At 39.0% G+C, this 21,976-nt stretch overlaps 1 protein-coding gene across 1 annotated transcript in view; it reads right to left on the reverse strand.

The window, feature by feature from the left end:
• Positions 1 to 21,976, reverse strand: part of ALS2 (alsin Rho guanine nucleotide exchange factor ALS2) — a 42,990-nt gene that overhangs the window by 10,557 nt on the left and 10,457 nt on the right. Inside the window, exons 5-24 of the mRNA XM_069860815.1 lie at positions 20,126 to 20,486; positions 19,085 to 19,253; positions 18,586 to 18,682; positions 18,103 to 18,180; positions 17,015 to 17,188; positions 13,970 to 14,141; positions 13,411 to 13,591; positions 11,624 to 11,689; positions 8,938 to 9,100; positions 8,025 to 8,156; positions 7,659 to 7,787; positions 7,215 to 7,285; positions 6,772 to 6,838; positions 6,283 to 6,485; positions 6,075 to 6,140; positions 4,194 to 4,292; positions 3,415 to 3,579; positions 2,117 to 2,228; positions 1,733 to 1,810; positions 1,490 to 1,623 (exon numbers count right to left, since the gene is read on the reverse strand). Coding sequence (XP_069716916.1) covers positions 1,490 to 1,623; positions 1,733 to 1,810; positions 2,117 to 2,228; positions 3,415 to 3,579; positions 4,194 to 4,292; positions 6,075 to 6,140; positions 6,283 to 6,485; positions 6,772 to 6,838; positions 7,215 to 7,285; positions 7,659 to 7,787; positions 8,025 to 8,156; positions 8,938 to 9,100; positions 11,624 to 11,689; positions 13,411 to 13,591; positions 13,970 to 14,141; positions 17,015 to 17,188; positions 18,103 to 18,180; positions 18,586 to 18,682; positions 19,085 to 19,253; positions 20,126 to 20,486 — 2,717 coding nt within the window. The remainder of the gene's footprint in view (positions 1 to 1,489; positions 1,624 to 1,732; positions 1,811 to 2,116; positions 2,229 to 3,414; positions 3,580 to 4,193; positions 4,293 to 6,074; positions 6,141 to 6,282; positions 6,486 to 6,771; positions 6,839 to 7,214; positions 7,286 to 7,658; positions 7,788 to 8,024; positions 8,157 to 8,937; positions 9,101 to 11,623; positions 11,690 to 13,410; positions 13,592 to 13,969; positions 14,142 to 17,014; positions 17,189 to 18,102; positions 18,181 to 18,585; positions 18,683 to 19,084; positions 19,254 to 20,125; positions 20,487 to 21,976) is intronic.

The raw sequence follows: 21,976 nt of genomic DNA on the forward strand, positions 1-21,976 counted from the left end.
GTCTCTGCAGATCATGTTGCTATGTTAGAGATATGCTGGTAGAGAGTAAAACCAGCTCAGGCATCTTTTCCACTGACAGCCAGTGCTCAGGGCTCCTCTATAACCAAAGGAAAACCTTAACAGTTGTTCTCCCTATATGAATTAATACATAAATATCTCAAGACTTATGAGATTTAAGGCTTTGAAAAGCTTTCATAAAGTACATAAATGCTCCGGGGGTTAACAGTTCTATCTTGATTTAAATCAAGTGTCAGAAATTGTCAGACCTCTCATTAATACTTTCACATCACGTCTGAGATAAGAACTAGCAACACTGGTATTTCCCCATGCCTCCAGTTTCACAAAGCAGAAAAAGTAGGCTCCCAGCCTTTTCACAAATTATACCAGAAGATTTTTAACTTCAAGAGAGCCTGAAAAGGGTAGATGAAACCCTTATTTCACAAGCAATCTTCACAAATACGTACATACATTTATTCATAGACTCCCTACTGGGGTAAAAAGCAGACAGCTGATAAGGCTGCAAGTGTTCTGTTCAGCAGGGAGGCCCTGCTTAACTCTGTGTCCTGTTGTAGGTGTCAGCACTGTCAAAAGAAACCACCAGCAAATGCTTCAGGAAGCACGCTGCGAAGTAATCTAGGTAAAAACATTAAGAGTTGTGTTTCCCATTTTAATCGGAAATTTGACAGTATGCTGAAAAGCTACTGAATCCCGTACAACTACTACTGATGTTAACCACTATGCGGTGCTACCAAATACTGAAATTCCAACAACTCTTTATATATACTTAAATTCCTTCTACTAAGAGACATCAGCTATGACTTGATTAAAACAAATACGGTTTCTCCCCCTTCCCCCCCCAAGACAATTAAGCAAACTGACCTAACGCATCTTCTAGGAACAGGATTATACGGATACTTTTCAAAATGTTGTTTGCCAACGTATTAGAATGCTCTCTCTTGCAATTTGGCAGATTTTTCTACTATTTTCTTAAGCACTGTTTGGAAAAGGTGTGGTAACTAGCTGTCCAAATACACCCCCAATGCCATTAGTAAATGACACATTAAATGAATTGATTTATGAATAGAATAATTGGCAGAAGGCAGAGGTCTGCGATTGACTTAATCACTCAAATGTAACCGAGCCTTTCTCAGTACCTCAAAAGTCATCAGCAGCTGTGAACTCGGGGTCTAGCAGTTAGTTCAGATTGAAATAAATTCTGAACCTGCTACAGGACAGGAGCAGCATGATGGGTACCTCGTAATTCATACTGTTACTTGTGTATTCAAGTAGTAATTAAAGCAAGAACAGCTATAAAGAAGATTTTTATTTCCTAAGCATGAGGGAAGAGGAATGAAAAAGGAAAAATATTTTCAAAATCTCATTGTTTCTTTGGAAAAAATATTTTGAATTAGCTTTTGTAAAAAGACAATAGTTATGTTCTGAAGTACAACTGAACCATGTGAGAAATTATTTCTTATTCAACACTCACAATGCTTTAGGTTTGTCCTTCTCATTCTCATACAAGCTAGGTTTGAAGTAGGTTCCTGTGATTTTAATCCCAGATCCCCACTCTCCACTGAAGAGACCTTCAATATAATCTCCATTTGGCAAGGTCAGTGTGCCCTTGAGAGAAGATAAAAATATTTAACTGAAATCCATTGGGAACCACATAACAAGGAGACTTCTTTCAGATGGTAACAGTTTACAATTAACAGTAACAACTAATACCAACCTTTCCACTCAGAGTCCAGTTATCTGAAAATTCCCCCTCATAGACTGTATCATCCTCAGAAAGCAGAATTCCAGTTCCCTATGAAGAAAATCATAAAGAATACAAAGTAGTAATTATAACAGCAGGTCAGACAGCAGATGTGAAGATACATTGGAAAAACTGTTACTGATTCTTGGCAAATAATGATTTTTTTTTTTAAAAGCAGTTTCTGGAGTAACCTTAGGTAGAACAGAGAGGGATTATAAAGACAGTTTTAAAAGGCAGGACAACAGAAGGTTAGAAGAACAGGAGGTTTACATAGCCTAAAATACACTCATCTAACCAAGAAAGCTACCACATTTAGAGAAAAGGTCAATATAGTATGGAATTTGGTGTTCAACTCACCATCATTTTGTTGGTGCTGAAGGCTCCTTCATAATACAGTCCAAACTGAGTAACCACAACACCATTGCCTTGGCAAAGATCATCTTGCCACATTCCCATATACTTTTCTCCTCTGAAGAAAAACGAAGTTGGAAGAATACAGCCTAAGCAGTACATTTATATCCTTTCCTCGGCTCTATTGTGACACTTCACCTTTACAGAAACCATTAGAAAAGAGTCACCCAGCACTGGGTTCAAGCCTTATCAATCTGGTTTCAGTAGCTTAACGGGAATACAGAGTCTTTTTGAGAGAAATAAACTATTATGAACTTCTTTTCACAATTCACCTTACAAATTGGCCACATCCAAGCAAACTGTTCCTGATCTGAAACAATACTGAAGCCCAGTTAAGCCCAATTCCTGTCCAGAGGAACCTGAGTAGTAGCTACAGCACAGAAGAAATTGGGAAACTTGTTAGTTGCTCTGGAACTGCTTTATCTTAGATGCAAGTTGAACATGAAAGATCTTTGGCTTCATTTGGCATATATCTGATGTATTTAAGCTATTTAGAAAAAATGCAAGAGGCTTGTTTTATGCATTTTTTTTGGCTAAAGTTTTGATTTTTTTATGTAAATTCAGATGACTCAAATTGAGAGGATAATAAAATAAAGAAACCAAGCTGTTCTACTTGAGCAATGGGAGGGAGACCTACAAAGTCATACATGACATTTTGAAAATATTAAAGTGCAAGAACTGTAAGGAAACAGATTATGTTGCAGAATGTTTCAAATTATTTGGGCCTCGCACTTAGTTTCAAACACTCTGGCCTGACCTCTGTGGACTTATACTCACAGAAAAAGTGTTTTAAATAGTAGTCAGAGAGGCTGACGCTTACTTTTGATTAATCCAAGTGTTTTTATGGTGTGACTGTGGTAGGCTATCATCCAGAAACTATCTATTTTTCCAGTTGTTCTCAAAAAGAACATTTTCAGCACTCGCACAACAAGATATCTGAGTAAGATAACTTATTGAGTGCTAGTTTTCAAGCAGAAGCATGACAGAAAAACAGAGTAGAAAACCAAAGCAAAAGAAAATATCCAGATTTACTGCAGGAACAGCACAAAAAAGCAGTTTCAGACCCCAAATCCTCAGATCATCAACCCAGAAAACCTAACAGAAAGAAGAAAAAAAAAAACCCTCACAGACACAGACTAATACTGCTACTAGCAGATCAAATCCTTTCCTACTCCCCTTTCCTACTCCTTGTTGCAATTTTATGTCAGACCAGTGCATAAGGATTTGTGGAACTGAAGTATTACCTTGTGATATCATCAAAAACTCCATAACCACTCTTCTTGTCCATTGTCCACTGTCCAATGAACATACTGGGAGAGGAAGAGGTCAGCTTCCCACTGCGTAGCAGACCATGGCCATGACGCATGTTATCCTGAAAACACCCTTCGTACACCTCACCAGTAGCATAGCTATGATGAAAAAGAGAATAAGAAAGATTCCTGTAATTTACTTATCTGGGTTTTTTGGGGTTTGTTTTTTTTTTGGGGGGGGGAGGGGGGAAGGTGGAGTGGTGGGGATTTTGTGTGTGTTTTGGGTTTTTTTTGGTTGGTTGTGGGGTTTTTTTTTTGTTGTTGTGGGTTTTTGGGTTTTGTTGTTGTTGATGTTCTGACCCCAGAATCGACCAACCAATCTTTTTCCTTCAAATGTAGCCACACCAAGGAGGAACTATAGTAAAAGTATTTGGGACGAAAGTGAGCTTTCAATACAAATTTTCTGACACTTTTTGTTTTAAAGCCACACTCTTCCCAACAAGCAAGGCCAATTAGAAGCTATATTTATCTCTCAAGAGATTCCTCTGTTATTGAAAGGTGGTAACAATGTTAGAATAAATAACAGAACACTGTAGAAGTATGCATTGTGAGCAGTCTACCAAAAGCAAAGCAGAAAATAAGCCAAGCTAACTATAACCACAAGTGTGAAACGTAACAAGAAAGCTACACACAAAGGCTTGGTAATCAGTGTGCCAGAGCATCAGCCCTATGCTCCCTTGTGCAATGATAGGAACACAAGTGCTACGCTTTACCTGTAGACTCCATGCCCACACATTTTGCCTTCTTTCCAGTACCCCACGTAATGATCATCCTTATTCAATGTTTTGTTTGGCACTCTGTATTCACCATACCTGCCAAAGCACAGAAATGGAAGACAAGGAGCCATACAGCTACCACATTTAATTAAAAACAGGAACAGACACCCGTCACAGACCCATTCTATAGTCAGCATGCACTATGTCCTCTTCAGTGCCTTTCCAACTACAGCAGTTAGATTTTTAAAGTTGCTTTCTTAAAAAGCAAGCAGGAATTCCAGTATCACTGGGTCAATTTAGCCTGCACTGCTTTTCTCCTGTTTGTGCAATGTTGAATGCATTCACCTCTCTACCCACACTGCAGCATTTTTCTCAGCTTTCCGATGGCCACAGGACTTCTGACTACTTCTAACTTTGTCATCTTCTTCAGGTCTTGACAAGCACATCTTTATGCCACAGAAAGAGGAGAACATATATTGATAACAGAGAATGTTTTTTTTTTATAAAAAAGAAAGATGCCATCATCCAATTATGCTAAACAATGGCAGAGAATTGTTCACTATCTCAGTAGGCCTGAAAAGAATGAGACGCACAACTTGTATTTATTGATTTTAACCTTCTGAGGAGATTAAAATCCAGTTATGAATGTTCTACTGAGAGCATGTCTACCCCAAGAAGACGTCACTATTACTGTGTTGAGACTTTAGCATGCATGCTGAAATACAAAGATATGCATTTGATGATCCTAGCAATTACTGCTGAACACTACTGCATTTATTTCTAGTGAGGGTTTGTTTGCAGTGTTTCCATCTCCAACAACCCTAAAATGACTAGGGTTAGGTACACTTACTGTTAGCTACAAAGCACCAAAGCTTTAATCTGGTTTTATAGCTTAACTATCAACACCTGAAGTGCGTTTTAAAAAGCCATCTGCAGCCAGACTACATTTCAATTTCCCCTCCAACACAATACTTTGAAAATACATCTGGAAGCCAATAGAACTCCTCGTATTTTTAACCTGTACAGTACAGACATGTCTGCTCGCAAGATTCATGTAAAAATGCCCCTGGAAAGAAGTTAGCCTCTTAGCCTCAACAGTGCCCTAAGCAGATTTTTAACAATGAAATCCACAGATTAATTCAAAGCTATGCAATAAATTATTAAGTTACTTTCAAGTGGTCTTATTTGTTTCACCAGATAACTTGATAATGTCTAGAACTTCCGTTCATCCTATTTTCAAACTTGTCTGTACCGGTTGTCTTAATCATCAGGATCATATATCCTCATGAATTTTGTTTTCCTTATCCAAACCCTGAAGTCTCAATTCAAGATTTTGTTGTCTTCTTCCTGAACTATTAAACCCTTGCTCTACCAGAAATACAGGAAGGAAAACATTAAAGAAGATGCCTCACTAAACTGCATTGGAAGGCACTGCATTTTCTAGAAGGACCAAAACCATGCAGTACCTGAACTTCTGAAGGAATACTGCAACACAAATCTACCTACACAGCATAAAGGTGACTGGAGACTTTTCCTCTGCTTAGCAGTTTACATTCACCCACCCAGTTCTTTCTCCTCAGCTGCTTTAACATTTCCTTTCTCCATCCTACAGCTGACTACTCCAATTTGTTTCACTTTTTTAATGAAAGAGCAAGTTCTTAATCATGCATTTGCAGAGTCTGTTGTGAAGACAACTAGCATACCTCTCAATAAATGAGATTTCACCTATACATAAACATATGGATATATTTTGTTAACATACATAACCCTGAGTCAGTGAAGATTCACTGCAAAACCTTTATTGAAAAGGTTTTTATTATTACATCCTATAACAAAATTCCTTGCCCTCTGGCTCCACAAGTAATGAGAGGATCTTACCCATCCTCCAGCCCTGTCCGGAAAGTCCCAGAGTACATTCTCCCATCTGCCCACTTTAGAATCCCTCTGGAAAAAACACAAAGACATACATGCATATAAAATAATCAGTTCACTTCTCATGTCCCAAATAACTTCTGTGAGTCAGCCAACTTATTGATACAGCAATCATTTAATTTTGTTTTCAACTGTTATATTCAAATGCTTTTACCTGCCGTGGGGTTTTCCTGAAAGCCATCTTCCATCATAAACAGCATCCTTAAATCGAGGATCCTTATAAAAGGTGTATTTGGCACTGCGAGAAATAGGAGGTTCCTGTCTTGGCACATTCCCACCAGCTCCATACAGAATTAAGTCAGAAGTTCCTTTAAGGGCTTGATCCACTGCTTGGCTTATTGCCCTCAGCCACTTGGTCTGAAACAGGAAGTGTTTCATGACAGAATTTAGACATCTGTCTTTGCACTGAATCTCACCCTCACAGCAACTACAATCATCTCCTGTGCACCCCTCACTACTGTGTTGTAAACTGGAGTTCTGCTACAGTCAAGCACAGAGCACAGTTCAACTTGTATACCAAGTTGTAGGAAGACTCCATTCTTGGTGAATAATTATGCATTATTTCTTCCTGTTTAGTTTCACAGTTGGAGAGAAATACTCATACATATCACTGAAGCCATGCAAAATTTGTAGATATGCTGACCTTTTCCTGGGGTGTTGAAGAAACAAGAACAAACTGTTCTTCTGGTGTTGTAATCTTCAATCCATTCCTACATGGGGGGAAAGGTATTTTAAACTAGCGAAGTTTCATCCTGAAAAAGGCAAGGTTTCTTAAAACATGAATATTCTACCTTCCCTCCCCCACCCTAGTTAGCATTCACTTGATATTAAGTCAGCAGTGGAAATAAGCATCAGGAAAGACTACTCACTTTCCTCTTGACTATCTTATTTTTCCTGATGTTTATAGAGCTTTTTTTTTTTTTTTAAAGACACAGAAATACAGTAAGTTTTCTGAAAAAATAAAGAGGAGTAGACACTATCGCATCCAGCCTATTCTACTACTAGTTTACAGTACTTGGCTACAAAATGCTCATCCTCCCTCCCAAGATATCTGACTATTTCAGCATCACAAGCAATAATACTCACACATTACCAGCTTCTTCTGAAAGAGCTTCTACCCACAGTGTGGACAAGGGAAAAATATGGTGCGTTGAGAACTGTAGGCAAGGAGAAGGAGAAGGGAAACTTCACCGGATACTGATCCATTACCCCTGACCCAAACTTCTTCTGAACAGTTTTTTCTCTTTCTTTGAGGACTAGGGAAAACTGAGCATTATAGGCTCCTTTATGCACCTTGCTCCAAGAAACAGCAAACACCATGCCAGCCACAGGGCAACAGAAATCAAACATGTAAAACAACACATAATTTCAAGTTGATTTGTAAACATTAAAAAAAAAAAAAAAATCACTTTTAAGTGCTTAAGCAACTTTGCAGTGAATGGTGCAAAAACTTACATTCACTATACGAAAAATATATTATGATGTTCGAAGCAGAGAAAAGGTTTTGTTCCTGGATACAAGATGGCTTACCTGAGCATGTACTAGAGCATCGTTGAAGAGGATGAACCAGTTCACAGAGAATCTTCCAGCATGCTGTAGAGACAAGCCCCGATTGCTGCTTTCACAGATTAAGCGGCGCTCTGGCTTCCGCAAAGAATCCTACAGGTAGGGTTAAAAACAAAACTGTAGAAGCTTACTTCTCACTAAGTGCGACTTAAGGTCAGAGCTACTTGTCTTTCACAGTAAAGGCCTATCCTTTCTAAAGTTAAGAGTAATAACACAACACACATAAGAAAAGTGAGAAATGCAACTATGACAGCAGCATCAGTAACAGACACAGGGTACAACGCTAACAGTAAGAGATTCAAACTAATGAACAGACAATTGTCATTATACCGTCATTTTCCCAGGAAAGGTCTTCCAGAAGCCAAGTGTGTATTCTGCTTCTTTCCTTTTTCTGCTAAGATGGACAGCCAGGCTCTCATAACAAGAACTGGAATCCTGTAGCTTTTGGTACTCTGGAGATGCCTGTGGGGCACAAGTAAAGACAGACCTGAAAGTGTTTCTGAACATCCGTGGTAACAACACTAATCAAGCTACAATGCAACTGTCCATTCTATGAAATCAGCACCAAATGCATAACAGTTGGTCTGGTTAATAAAATAAGTGTGCAGGCCAAGTTATTTTCCTGGTCACATGTTCCATGTGCTAGGAGTTTAAAATCACAAAAGTTCCACGAATGTTAAGAGCAGAATTATTAACATACAATCACATGATCTATCACCTTGCAGCATAACAAGCTGCAGCAAAGTAGTGCTAATAATTGTAGGAGTAATACTTTAAATTACTATATTGGGATAAATGTATGAGTAGTTATTGTTCCTGTTTAGTCATCTTTTATTTCAGAAGAATGCAATTACATACATCTAAATGGGTGGTGAAAGTCTACCTAACAGATATGAAGTATTTTTAGTAGTGTTGCAGCCAAGGATAGCTGGAGTAACGATGCCAGATGGAACTGAAAAGCAACCAGCAAACATCACAATAATATATTTGCAATTAAGCGCTCAGGCACGCAAACAAGTTCTGGTAGGGTAACAAGTTTCTACATGAGATGCAATCTGTGCAGGTGTGGTCTAACTGCGCAAATAGATGTGTGTGATCTTCCCTGCAGCAAATACAAGTCCAAGGTAGCTCCTCTGAGGACTAAGCTATTTCTAATTACCTGGCATTTGCTTCACACAGTTACTTCTGAGCGGTGAGTTTTGTATGTATATTTATTCAGATATAGACAATAAAGCCAGCTTACCACTTCAAAACACGTGGCAAGCTTTAGCAAAGTTCGAGCGTAATTATGAAGTCGTCCAAATGGCATGAAAAAAAGAGCATTCAGAATTTCCACTAGCTGGAGGTTTTCCTCATTCTTCTCAGACAGTTTCTGTAACAGCTCCTGGTTTTTACTCAAGAAGTCTCTGAATGATGGGACCATCAGGATATAGAGGGAGGAGAGAAGAAAAAAAACAAGACAGCAAGACATCAGTGATTTATATGAATGAGCTCAGACTGCCACTTTTTGGATTATCACAACCAATAAAAATGATGAAGGCAAACACATGCTGCTTATTAATCTATTCCCAATTTAGTTTAAGGAGGTACAGTAATACCAACATGTAGCTCTAACTGCACCACACAACATTTACTTTACTCTCACATGTCTCATCATTAAATCAGTTGAGGAAAGTTGACTAAGCTGCTGCACTTAACTAATTGCGTTTTCCCCCCTTTAACACTTAATTACTAAAAGAGGTAACAGTTGGAATGACTTTCACATTACTGTTAAAGCACTAAGTTTTTAAGACTGTTGATTCATACAAGAAGACCTGAAAGAATCTTAACTTTGTTCCAGTGCACTTCCCTAAACAGCCAGATAATCTCTTTCCCACCCCTGGTGTTCAAGGCAGCTGGCCAGTTTTTCCCCTAACTAGAAAAATTACATCCTACCTCAAAGAAAGGCAGGAAATCTGTTCAATCCTCAGTCTCATTTCCAAGAGGGAGAACTAATCTAGTTCAGAGAAGAAGAGGGAAATGATTCTGAAGACAATACATTAGCACACAAAACCAGTGTTTCTTCATTAAAAGGAAAACAAAACTACTTTTCCCTCTCCTTCACCACATCAGTGTGCATGTGTGCTGGCACATACCGCACATCTGCATTAAAATGCATCTAGAATTTAAACCACAAGCTGCAAGAATTGCATGAGGCTAAGAAAGCAGGCCCCAGGGACAGCAAAACAGATAAGAGAATTGCTCAGCAGGGTTCCTTAGAATTCTACACAATTAGCAAGATACCATTTCACATATCAAAATTATGTACCTTGTCTAGGTCTGCTGATGATATTTAGGAACTCTCTTGTTCAGCAAGCCTTAGGAATAAAGTCTTCTTTAGAGAGAAGACTGTATTTCTTAAAATTAAATTTAAACACTGGATTCAAGCTGGATAGCTCGAATTTTTAAAGTGCTTCAAGATCTTCACATGGAGGTCTCTCTGTAGAAGAGTGTCAAGTGATAACACATTCATTACACTGAGTATAGCTCTTCTACTCTTTCAGAGGAAATGCTCAAAAACCTGTCAACAACAGAGACTGTAACTAGAGCCAGCACTTTTTAAAGTTGGAACTACTTCTAATGCATTCATATTGCAGAATATCCATAAAGGACAGGCTGTAATAATTAATCATTGACTAAGACAGTGTCCTTTTGGGAAGGAGGCGGGGAAATTCATCATTATCAGCATAGACATTCTTCCCTTCCCTTTGCAAGCAGCAGGACAAAACTTCTAAGACATCTCAGCTTCAGAACCTGAAAAAAGCTTGATGAAACCCTGGTTGCAGTAAGAGAAGCTGTGACACTTGACAGTGACAACTGATGAAGAATTCAGTATGAGCAACTTCAGTATCCAATAATTACAAATAAGCTTATACTTGAACTAAGATCTCCTGTAAGTCACCCTAAAAATATTGACAAAGGCAGAAAGATTCTCGGTATCTCTCTGAAGTGGGATTTTTTTTTAGGCTTTGGCACTCATTCGCAGGTGCAAAAGATTCTTTGCATTAGGTATCCTGGTGTTTCAAAGAACTTCCAAATCCCACCATTTACACTACATTCAAAGGGCTCCACAAACAGCTGTAACAAAATCACTCCCAGACTACAAAATTTAGGAAGGAAGGAAAGCTGGCAACCTCTCAGAAGAGTTAAAAAACCCTCTCGTTACAACAACTTCACAGCACAGGAGTGAAAGATGAATAGTGTCATTACTTTATCTTCTAGATTCCTAAAAATACTATTGAATTGAGAAAAAGGCTTTACGATCTGTAAGCTTCAAACGCTGTCTCAGGCCTTAAGCTACAATTCCTCCCTCACGTTTAAGAGTATCTATGCATAACGTAGCATAAAGCAGCCCTGAGAGGCAGAAAAAATATCTACATGCAGAAATGTTGTTGGTTTTGCATCATTTTAAAGTGCTTCCATAAAGCTAAAGAATTCAAATGAAAGTGAATTCACATTATCTACTCTTACTAATTCTTAAAGAAAAGTCTGCTGTTCTATATTTTATTGACAGCAATATTTAAAACAATAACATACTAACAAACATGGAATAGATTATGAAAATTCAACAAGACTAAGCTTTCAAAAGAAAAAAAAATCATTATCCAAAACCTGTTTCTATTTCTTTCAAAGAATTTACAATAATTTGTGTTTTCCTTCTTCCTCTACCTTCACAATAAAGTACCTGAACTAACTCAGCAGCCTTTTCATCTAAATTTTTATCACAGCTGACAGGAAGTAAGTTTTTCTTCATCTGATGGAAAAGGAAATAGTGTACTCAAGTAAGCCGAGACCAAGTCTCTGCATTACTACACACACACACAATTCTTTAAAGAAGAGTTCTTTGCTAGTCGATGTAAACCTCCAGAAAATGGTAAAGGTTTGCTTACATTGCTGGCTTTGCAAGGAGTGTAAATCCTCCCATTACCAGGAAGTTTGTTACTGAAGTACAATACCTAAAATAGGGAAGACAGAGAGCTTCAGTTACAAAATAAGAACATCCCTGGAAACAGCAACTGTTGTAATTTCCAATAGTTTACCAATGAGATCTGCTGTATCTTTGACTATTTAAGTAATCCAAATACTTGCGAATAATGTTAAACACTGAAACACTCATTACTGGAATGCTTCGAATTCACTTTCCACATGGAGGACAGAACACTCATTCCTATGTCACCTTTCTGCTGCCATGAGCACAATGCAGAGGGCTTACTGTGCAATCAAAACTATTATTTTTTTTTTTTGTTTTCCCCAAATTTGGGCATGTACAGAATAGGCCATCTAGTTAAATTCAAGATGGAAATGTCAAGATTGGAATCTCCCTTTTCCTGCTATTAAACATTCTATCTTTCACTTCTACCGTGCCAAAAAAAGAAAAACATTTTTAAAACATCACCTTTCTCCAAGGGAAGGCCTCAGCTTAGCCCAATTACCAGGCAATACTTGTGTTGCCTGATGGATCCTTGGAAGATGCTCAAAGCATTATGCTGAGGAGCATGCATAGGGTTTGATGCCATACACGGAAAGATGTGTAAAGCACTACAAAGCAAGGGGGGAGAACAGAATATGGGCAGTAACAGCCAGAACAGAAATTAAGTATTTCAGTCTTTGACAGGGAGGCATAAGAAATTAAGAAACCCTTCTAATCTGAGTAAAGAGAACCAATTTTGGGAATCCAGATTATAAGAAAACCTGAAGTTAAAAAAACAAAGTAAAAAGGGAGAAAACACGTATTTGTAACTACCAACAATCCCTTTGAAAACCAGAGAAGAAAGCCTCTTTTAGGGTGATACAGTTTATCATTGATCCAACACCAACAGAAGTGGTAACAGTTGTGCTTGTGTTAAAAAAGTGCAACCAGACAGGCATTCAAAATGTTACTGCATAACAACCGAAGTTGATGATCTTGAAATTTTGTCCCCTTAGAGATTTTCAGATGTCTGGTAACCAAGACTACGTTCAGAGAGGACATTTTTAGACTCTCCCCTCAGTCAAGCCAGTGTTCTCCACAAATGCCCGCAGGTACTGAGTATGATGAGACTCCTGCTACATTTGGATGAAATTATCCAGCAACTACAAAAGTTATTCATGAGAAAGATGGCAAACATGATCGCACGGACTTACTCTCCCCAAAACATTAAAGTTAATAAAAATAGTAACCAGGATAATGCAGACTTGATTCTGAGGACAGCTCAGTCTTTTGGGTGAAAGGTTTAATGCTAGCTATTTAGCTTTTATCAGGACAGAAGAATCGTTCCTTCAGGGAGACAATTTTTAGTCAATGACTACTAAAAAGGCATTTTGTGACTACAATAAACCCCCAAAGGTAGCCTTACTTAGCCTAGCCATGGTAACTCTTGTAATATAATGATATTACAAGATCCTTACCATTAAGTAACAAACATATCACTTTAACAAGTATATTTACGCAGCAACCAAAGAGGAGTTTGTACGTGAAGTTTTACATTAGGTAAGCTGAAGCTGTCTAGCGTGCTCCACTAGTGAGGACTTTTAAATATACACCTCATTACGAAATTAATTTGTTTGTGTAAAACTCCATACATTTTAAATTGCGAAAATACAGATTGTGCAAGTTACTTATGTAGCTTTCTTTATGATCTGCTTTATCCTAACTCAGGGCTTGTGGTTGGTAGATGAAAAGGAATTGGATACTTGCTCAGTGTAACTATCCAAAAAGAGACTGGAATGCTTCAGGATGGCCAAGCTCCTGGCTTCTTTCACTCCATGAAGAAAACTACTTAAAGAAGCTCCATGTTGACCAATGAGATAGCACAGCTTGCTGAACCTGCTTGCCATTTCCTGCAACAACTGGATTGTATTTGCATTGCCCAAATTATCTGTAACAGACCAGAAAGCAATTTAGCTTACCTTATGAAAGAGCTGCACCCATTAATAAAAAGAATGATCACGAGGTGCTATTTAAATGTTCTGTTGGCAATTTCACCTCCTGGCTACATTATCCAGAATCAGAAATTCTATAATTTTAAACTAAATACAGCTCAAATAGTCTTTCAGGTGAAAGAGTTAGGAAAGAGCAAATACCAATAACATAATGCAGATACCAAAATACATCTAAATTTCACCAGTTCATCCAAATAGGGGAGAAAAATAAGATCGCAGCTTTATCTTAAAATCATACAATTACTTCTAAATTTTGAATAAAGAAATTTGTTGTGGAACATATGGAAATAATACTAAAGAAAATAAGTTCTTACCTAAACCCAAAAGAGGTCTGAGAACTTGTGATTTGATCTCACTCAGTTTGAAATAAAACCTTCTCTCAGTAGAAGCCAACTCGTGCAAGCTGGCAATGTATCCCATGACATTTTTGTCTACTAAGACCAAACAGTTGTCACCACCAGCCATCACATTGCTTATGTACCCTATCTGGAAGATTAAAAAAAAGAGCAGAAAAGACAGTAGCTTCAATATTTTTCTTTTTACGTTCAAATTGAAAAATAGGATGATGTAGAATACTTTTAGGAGCACTAACAGACAATAAGTATGAACTACCCACAGTGACAAAGAATGCATTCAATACTGGCTTAATGAAAGAATGATAAACCTAGAAGCAACACAGTCAATGCTGTTCACTTTCCTGGTACTAACAAAGCCTAAAAAACAATAAATAGACCATCTTTTAAGGTGAGTCATACAACTGTTCTATGTTTAAGAGATACCAACCTTAAGTTCAGTCACTTTTACGACTGCAATATACTTCTTGGTTATACCAACAATGTTGATATTAAATAGTATCATTACATCAGCTATTTCTCCTATTAATTAGGAAGTGAGAATCTAACAAGGTTTTAATATTATGACTGTGTTCTGAACTACAGCCTTTTCTGGACCTGAAAGATGTCAATTTATTGATAAGAGTAATATTATGATAGCAATAAACAGGACTAATACCACAAGCAGTGTTAGTGTAGGTATTAGGTATTTGCCTTGCATAGTAGTTGGAAGTTATATTTTTCTCTAAGGTCAGCACAAGTGCCACTGATGCACTGTGGCTCCCCACTGATTCTGGTTCCTACACAATACCATCTAGTAACCCAGTGTTTGAGCTCCACTTTTATTTCCTTTGTTGTTAAATAGAGGACTCCTTAGAAACACTGAGCCGGAGTTGTTCAATAAGCAGCCCACAGGGCAATTCTGGTATGTAAAAGCCTGCAAGTCATCCCACAAGAGAAGCGAGAAGGGAACAGCTACTAACACTGTTACATAAGGACAACTAGTTCGTGCGTGTCTGCACACATATAAGTGCATGTGCATGGATCTAGTGTCTGAATCCCCGTTCCTCCTCAGAACCCCTCTTCAGCTGCTATTCTGCTCAGTCTAGGGAAGCAGCAATGAGATCATAGAATCATAGAAGGCTTTTGGTTGGAAGGGACCTTTTATGGTCATCTGGTCCAACCACACTGCAAGAGAGAGGACATCTTTAACTCAATCAGGTTGCTCAGAGCCCCATCCAGCCTTGAATGTTTCCAGGGATAGGGCTTCTGCCAAGCTCTCTGAACAACCAGTTCAGTATTACACGAACCTCATTGTAAAAAACGTCCTCCTTACCTCTAATCTAAATCTACCCTCCCTTATTTTAAAGCCATTACTCCTTGTCCTACCACAACAGTTCTTAAAAAGTCTGTCCCCATCTTTCCCACAGGCCTCCTTTAAGTACTGGAAGGCCACTATAAGATCTCCCCACAGTTTTCTTTTCTTCTGCCTGAACAACCCTAACTCTCTTAGCTTGTCCTCATAGCAGAGATGCTCCAGCCCTGAGACCATTTTTGTGGCCCTCCTCTGGACCTGTTCTAACAGGTCCATGTCCTTCCTGTGCTGAGGACTCCAGAACTGGACATAGGACTCCAGATGGGGTCTCATAAGAGTGGAGTGGAGGGGGAGAATCATCTCCCTTATCTCACTGGCCACATTTCTGTTGATGCAGCTGAGGACACTGTTGGCCTTCTGGGCTGCAAGCACACATTGCCAACTCATGCCTTGCTTCTCACCACTCCGCACCCCCAAGTTGGCCTCTGCAGGGCTGCTCTCAAGCTCTTCATTCCCCAGTCTGTATTGAAACTGCAGATTGCCCCAACCCAGGTGCAGGACCTTGTTGAATCTCATGTGGTTCACATAGTCCCACTTCTCCAGGTCCCTCGGGATAACATTCCATCCTTCTGGTGCAACAACTGCACCACTCAGCTTGGTGTCATCTGCAAACTTGCTGAGGGTGCCCTTGATCTCAGTGTCTCTATCACTGATGAAGTTATTAAACAGCAAAGGTCCCAGTATGGACCCCTGAAGGACAGCACGTGTCACCAATCTCATTTGGACATCAAGCCTTTGACTGCTACCCTCTGGATGCAATCATCCATCCAATTCCTAATCCAACAAACAGTCCATCCATCAAGTTCACATCTCTCCAATTTAGAGAGAAGGATGTTCTGGGCAACCATGTCAAAGGCTTTACAGAAGTCCAGACAGATGATATCCATTGCTTCTCCTGTGTCCACTGATGTGGTCACTCCAAAGCCACTAGGTTGGTTTGAGACTAAGAGCTGCTTTCTATCCTCACCATATCCTTTCTTACTTTAAACTCAGGTTGGCCAGAAATCATACAAACAACTTGGAAGAGGGCGTGCAATATGCGCTCCTCCACCTCATGCTAACTTCAAGGCAGACGGGAGATTCAGCTTGATGAAGAAAATCACACAGGAGCACCTCCTCTCCCCCTTAAACATGCAAACACACATTATGGTGCTTTTGCTCAGCTCCCCCTTCACACCCATGAGAACGGAGAAGGAGATGGTGTAGAACTCAGGGGGACTTGCTGCCCAACTCACGGACAAGACAGATAGGAAGCAGAATGGAATACAGTAGGTAACTGCTCTCAGTTACTTGAGAAACAACAGGAAAACAAAGAGCAACAGCAACGAGGAATAAACATGTGAAGACTGTGGTGAAAACAGAGCACAATATAAGGTTGCACTTCTGCAGCATGCTCACATGGAAGGAAATGTATTAGAGACACTCCAAACACCTCTTTGTCTCTCAAACAGAAAGATCGACCAAGAAACAGGCAGGGAAGAGAACAATACTAATAAAACCTCCTCTCTGCCCTCCATAAGCTGTGGTCCTGATTTGAGCATTAGATACCAGTTACTTGACTTGGCACCCTTAAAGCTGCTGAACGACCAGCACCGTGCTACCTCCAAAAGCATCAGCGTGATCTACGCTAACTTAGAGGAAGTACCACTCACCTTACTACATGATAGTAACAAAACTGGACTCTTAGTACAGCTGTTTTCATACATATTATTTTCTGTTGTCTCCTGGCCACTGTAGTATAACCCAGGTTGGAAGTCTTCCTCGTCTGCTAAGAAGAGGGAATAATCTAGTCCTGCTGCTGTACTCCAAACACCGTTACCACACACCTGAAATTCATGAGGAAGGAAAAGACATTAGAAATCATTGTACGAAGCTGGAAGAAGAGGTGAGTACTTCTAGTCTTCAAGACAAACACTCACATAATACACTTACCAATAAAAAGTATGGCAATAACTGGTATTTTTTCAGCTTCTGTGTCTCATAACATATACATTTCTTGCACATATACTGAAAACTATCCTTCTTTCCAGTCTTCTTTCAAATGGCCTTTAAATTATCAACAAATTTTATTTTTAAATGGGTATCAGGTGAGCTTGATTAAAGTCAGGACATGATTGTCCCCTCTACATTTAACTGGGATACCTATAAATTGATATGCTGTACATTAATTTGCGTAAGGCCTAAGCAGGAAAAGACTGCAGCTAGTTTTCCACCAAGACAAGCACCAGAAAATATAGGCAAGGGTCTGGTCTAACCCAAAATCACCAGTTGTCTATTTACTCAGTGTGATGAAAAGCTCAAAACAAACAGAAAACCTACTGCCATAACAGCTCTGGAAATACAGAAATGAAAACCAAATATGGTCATTGTCTAACAAACCTAAAAACACTAGAAGGATGTTTAGAATAAAAAGTGCTCCAAGGTACTTGTTTCAGCCCTGCAACTTCGGTATCAGAGAAACTGATATCGAAGGCAGAACTGAAATTTGATAAGATACAACCAGCCACATTTCTCAGTTTCAGACATTCAATGTGGTCATAGAACAGCGGAATTCTGTGTAAAGAATTTCTTGCATAGATTTTCACAAGGTCATCTAAGTATTGTATTCACAGCATAAGCCAAAGAAATCAAGAGCTCTATTAGTACATAGCACAGAGACAAACAAGCAATGTCAGTTTTTAGAAATTACTTTGCACTTGTATAAGAACAGATCCTGAAAGAAGAAAAACACAGAAAGTACCTTTGCGAGACGAGGAACTGTTGTTGGAGAGTTCAAGTGACCAAGCTGGCCAGAGATATTGCTGCCCCATGAGTACACCTGGTAGAAACACAGCTAAACGTGAGAATCCAAGTTTATATACGTGAACACATACTGAACTGTAGCAGCATGACACATTGAGTGTGCAAACACTCACAAGTCAAGGGCGTAAGATTCATGCACCAAGAAACTCTTTCCTAATTTCAACTGTCTTCCTATACTCTCAATTTGTTTTCTCAGGTACAGAAATGGAATGCACCAAATCAAGTCACTGCAACCTTTAAACATAATGTTGACAGTACACACAGAACTTTGACAGAAATAGAATTCAAATTCCACACTGCTTCCAAGCTGCCTCCAACCAACAGAAACAAAAGCTTAGAAGTAAAAGAAACAACACCTAGAAAACACCAAACATGAAAACTATGTCATAGATAACCAACAAATGATAACAATCCCTCGTACCTGGGATTTGGCAGTGAGCGCCAAGGAATGATGGCCACCAGCAGAGAGGTGAATCACTTCTTTACCATCTAGGCTTTTCACACATAGTGGCTGAAGCCTGTCAAGCCCCAGGACGCGGGGCAGGGGGAAGCATGGATAAAAAGATTACAAGTACTCTTAAGACAAAAATAAATTTCAGGATTTTTTTCCCCCCAAAGGAGAAGAAACATACACGGAACATTTTGGCTGCAAACCAGCGTAATCAAAAAGGTCAGGAAAAGCAAAATTTGATGATAAACCTCACCCCAATTTATACCAAGTCAAAACATCACCAAAACTCCTAGTGATTAAACAGGGAAAAATCGTAACAAGACACCATAAAACATGTTACTTAGAGGAACTTAGGTCACAACACAAAACCACAAGAACATAATGCAAGGCAGTTGACCAAATTTGAGAAAGCCAAATACTGAATATTTCCTAGTGACCTACTAAAAAACATTTATCAAAGAAATTTCACCTTGGCAGAACATCACCATGTCCTAGTTGTCCTTCCTTCCCCTTTCCCCAGCTCCACACCTCCGTTCTTAGAGAGGGTAAAAGAGCATCAGCCTCACCACTGTAGGTCGGAGTCAAAGCTACAGTCCTCATTTTTGCCCGCCCTACCTTCCGTAGGAGCCTAGGAGAAACTGAAAACAGGCCAAGAGGTAAAAAAAATGCTCATCATTTTAGGTAAATATATCACTCAGACTGCATCTTATGCAGTAACAGGACCATTCAAGATAAATGATCAAGACTTCTTAAAGAGGTCTTAATTAAGATTGAGAGCAAAGGCTGACATGCAAGAAGATTGGTTACCTCTGTTTATCAGTAACCTACGTGCTTAAAGTTGACAGATACCAGCTGATTTTTACCAGCTATTCAAAGATAAACAGGCCTATGAGAACTACACTGTTATACTGAAGCAAATGAACCAAAACAAACTATACATTAAAAAGGTACATTTTGAAAGAAAATATATCCTTGCAGTGAATGAAAGATTTCAACACTTCCTAAAATTTCCACTCAGAAATAAAATCAATATAGTACTAAACTACATACCCACTCATTCAGAGCACCTAACAGCACTGAAATGTATAAGGGAAGGAGGTCATTAACTTTGAAGTTTGGCAGTGGGAAATGGAATACTTCTAGGTCCCTGGATCAAAACCAGCTCAGTGCAGTAGAGATTACAGTCCACACAGATCTGCTGTGCGCAACCTATATGAAAGGCAGTCGGCCATCGTGTTGCAACAAGAAGCCCAGACTACTATAACATGCCCATTTTACTTTACCAGAAAAGAACATTCCTAAACCCACTATGCTTTTGGTTTAATTAGTAGGCAGTATCCGTTAGTCTTCACTCCCTCCACCGCCTTTAAGTCCCAAGATATAGTTTACAACTCAAACACCTTTGGTAGTTGATTAGATTTATATTTAATAAATGCTTTATTTGCAGTTATAAATCTTCACGTTATTACAGCTTATGACAACTCTTAGTTTTCCCAACAATCTTTCTTACCTTGTGACAACAAGCCAGGCAGTGAAAGTCTTCGACTCCCTCCTTCAGATTCCTCCTCTCTAATATCTACTAAACTGGAACTCTTCTTCCCCTGCATGGATTCCAGTCTGACCTGCTCTTCTCGACTGTCTTTCAGAGCTTCAGGCCCGGGGGAACCGCCACCAGACTGAGATCCTGGCTCACTTGAAGGCGTGCCATAGAAGTTCATTACTTTCTTCAGAGACAAAGCTCCAGCTTCATAGGTAGCAGCTACTCTCACGCCAACTGCTGATGCACAAGAGGCCACCAAGCTGTTCAAGGCAGATGTGCTGGTACCTGGAGGGCCAGGGACACAAGCACTGACTTGTTCTTCTTGAGAAGGCTAAAACCAAAGAAAAATTGAAGACTATCATACCAGACAGCACATAACAGTAGGATGATGATAAACACATTCACTATTCAAACTATGTGCTACACTGAACAAGACATTACAAGGAAACTTTTTATACTTAGATGTACATCTGTTCCTCAGGATCACATTTTTTAAGGGAGGACCAAGCACCATTTCTACACGGACTGTGTTCTGGATGTTGCACTTGTCTTGTAGCTCATCCATAAGAGACTGTGGGACTGTTTTCTTTTTATTTTTTTTAAAATACAAAGAAAAAAAGTATCTTTGCAAATAAATATGAAAAGGGACCTACTTTTAGGCTTGCTAATTAGTGGCAAAGAAGTTGGTAGAGTTCATCACTGAGCATGCTGTATTTAAAGAGAGATAAATTCTCCCTTTGGTACTTTAAAATTAAAAACTGATCCATGGATTCATTTTGCAAGGTCTATCTTAAGACCACTGTGGGCTGTGCATCCCCTTACTTTGCTGTTGTATCCGAGAAAGCTTAGTTCATAAACATCAAGTCACACTAGAGACAAACTGACTGAAGGCAATTATTAGTACCAGCACATGATTACCTGTAAAAACAATTAATTTACCTACCAAATAAGAAATAACATGCAAGATATTTGCCAAATACTTTGAACATTAAAACAAAGACAGCGAGGTCCCATTTTCCCATCCAGTACACGGTCAGAGATAATATCAATATAAATATTGTAGCTCATTTTATCTTGACAGAAGGAAAACAACATTTGTTTTGGGATTTTTTTTCTGAAAAATTAGGCTAAAGGATTGAAATTAGTCCTGTTTACTTGTACTTCATACCTCTTTATAAAAGGCAAGCCTAGCAATAGAGAAAAGCAAACTATTTGTGCAGGAAAGTAAAGAGAAAAAGGATTTTACTAATGCTAAAACATTACATTAGGACTTATAGAATTACAGAATCGTTAAGGTTGGAAAAGACCTCTAAGATTATCCAGTCCAACCGCCAGACCAACATCACTGTGCCCACTAAAACATGTCACAAAGTACCACATCTACACAGTTTTTGAACACCTCCAGGGAAGGAGACTCCACCACTTCCCTGGGCAGCCTGTTCCAATGCTTCAGCACTCTTTCAGCAATGGAATTTTTCTCAATAGCCAATTTAAACCTCCTCTGGTAGAAACTGAGGCCATTTCCTCTTGTCCTACTGCTTGTTGCTTGGGAGAAGAGACCAGCACCCACCTCACTATAACCCCCTTTCAGTTCTTTGCTCTTCAAACCTATGTTCAATTGTGTTAAATTTCAGTAAATTGACTCCAGGCTTTTTTATTCCTGGAACTGTGTGAGGGAAACAATACTCTGGAAATGTTTCAGGAGGAAAGAATTGAGAAAGGGAGCATGAAACTACTTGTTTCAGTCATTTCCTAACAGCAAGAGTTCTTGCATGAGTCTGAGGCCCACAACTGCTAGAATGCATTTGTATTAGCAAAAAA

Source organism: Phaenicophaeus curvirostris, chromosome 7 (assembly GCF_032191515.1).
Source record: "Phaenicophaeus curvirostris isolate KB17595 chromosome 7, BPBGC_Pcur_1.0, whole genome shotgun sequence".
NCBI lineage: Eukaryota > Metazoa > Chordata > Aves > Cuculiformes > Cuculidae > Phaenicophaeus > Phaenicophaeus curvirostris.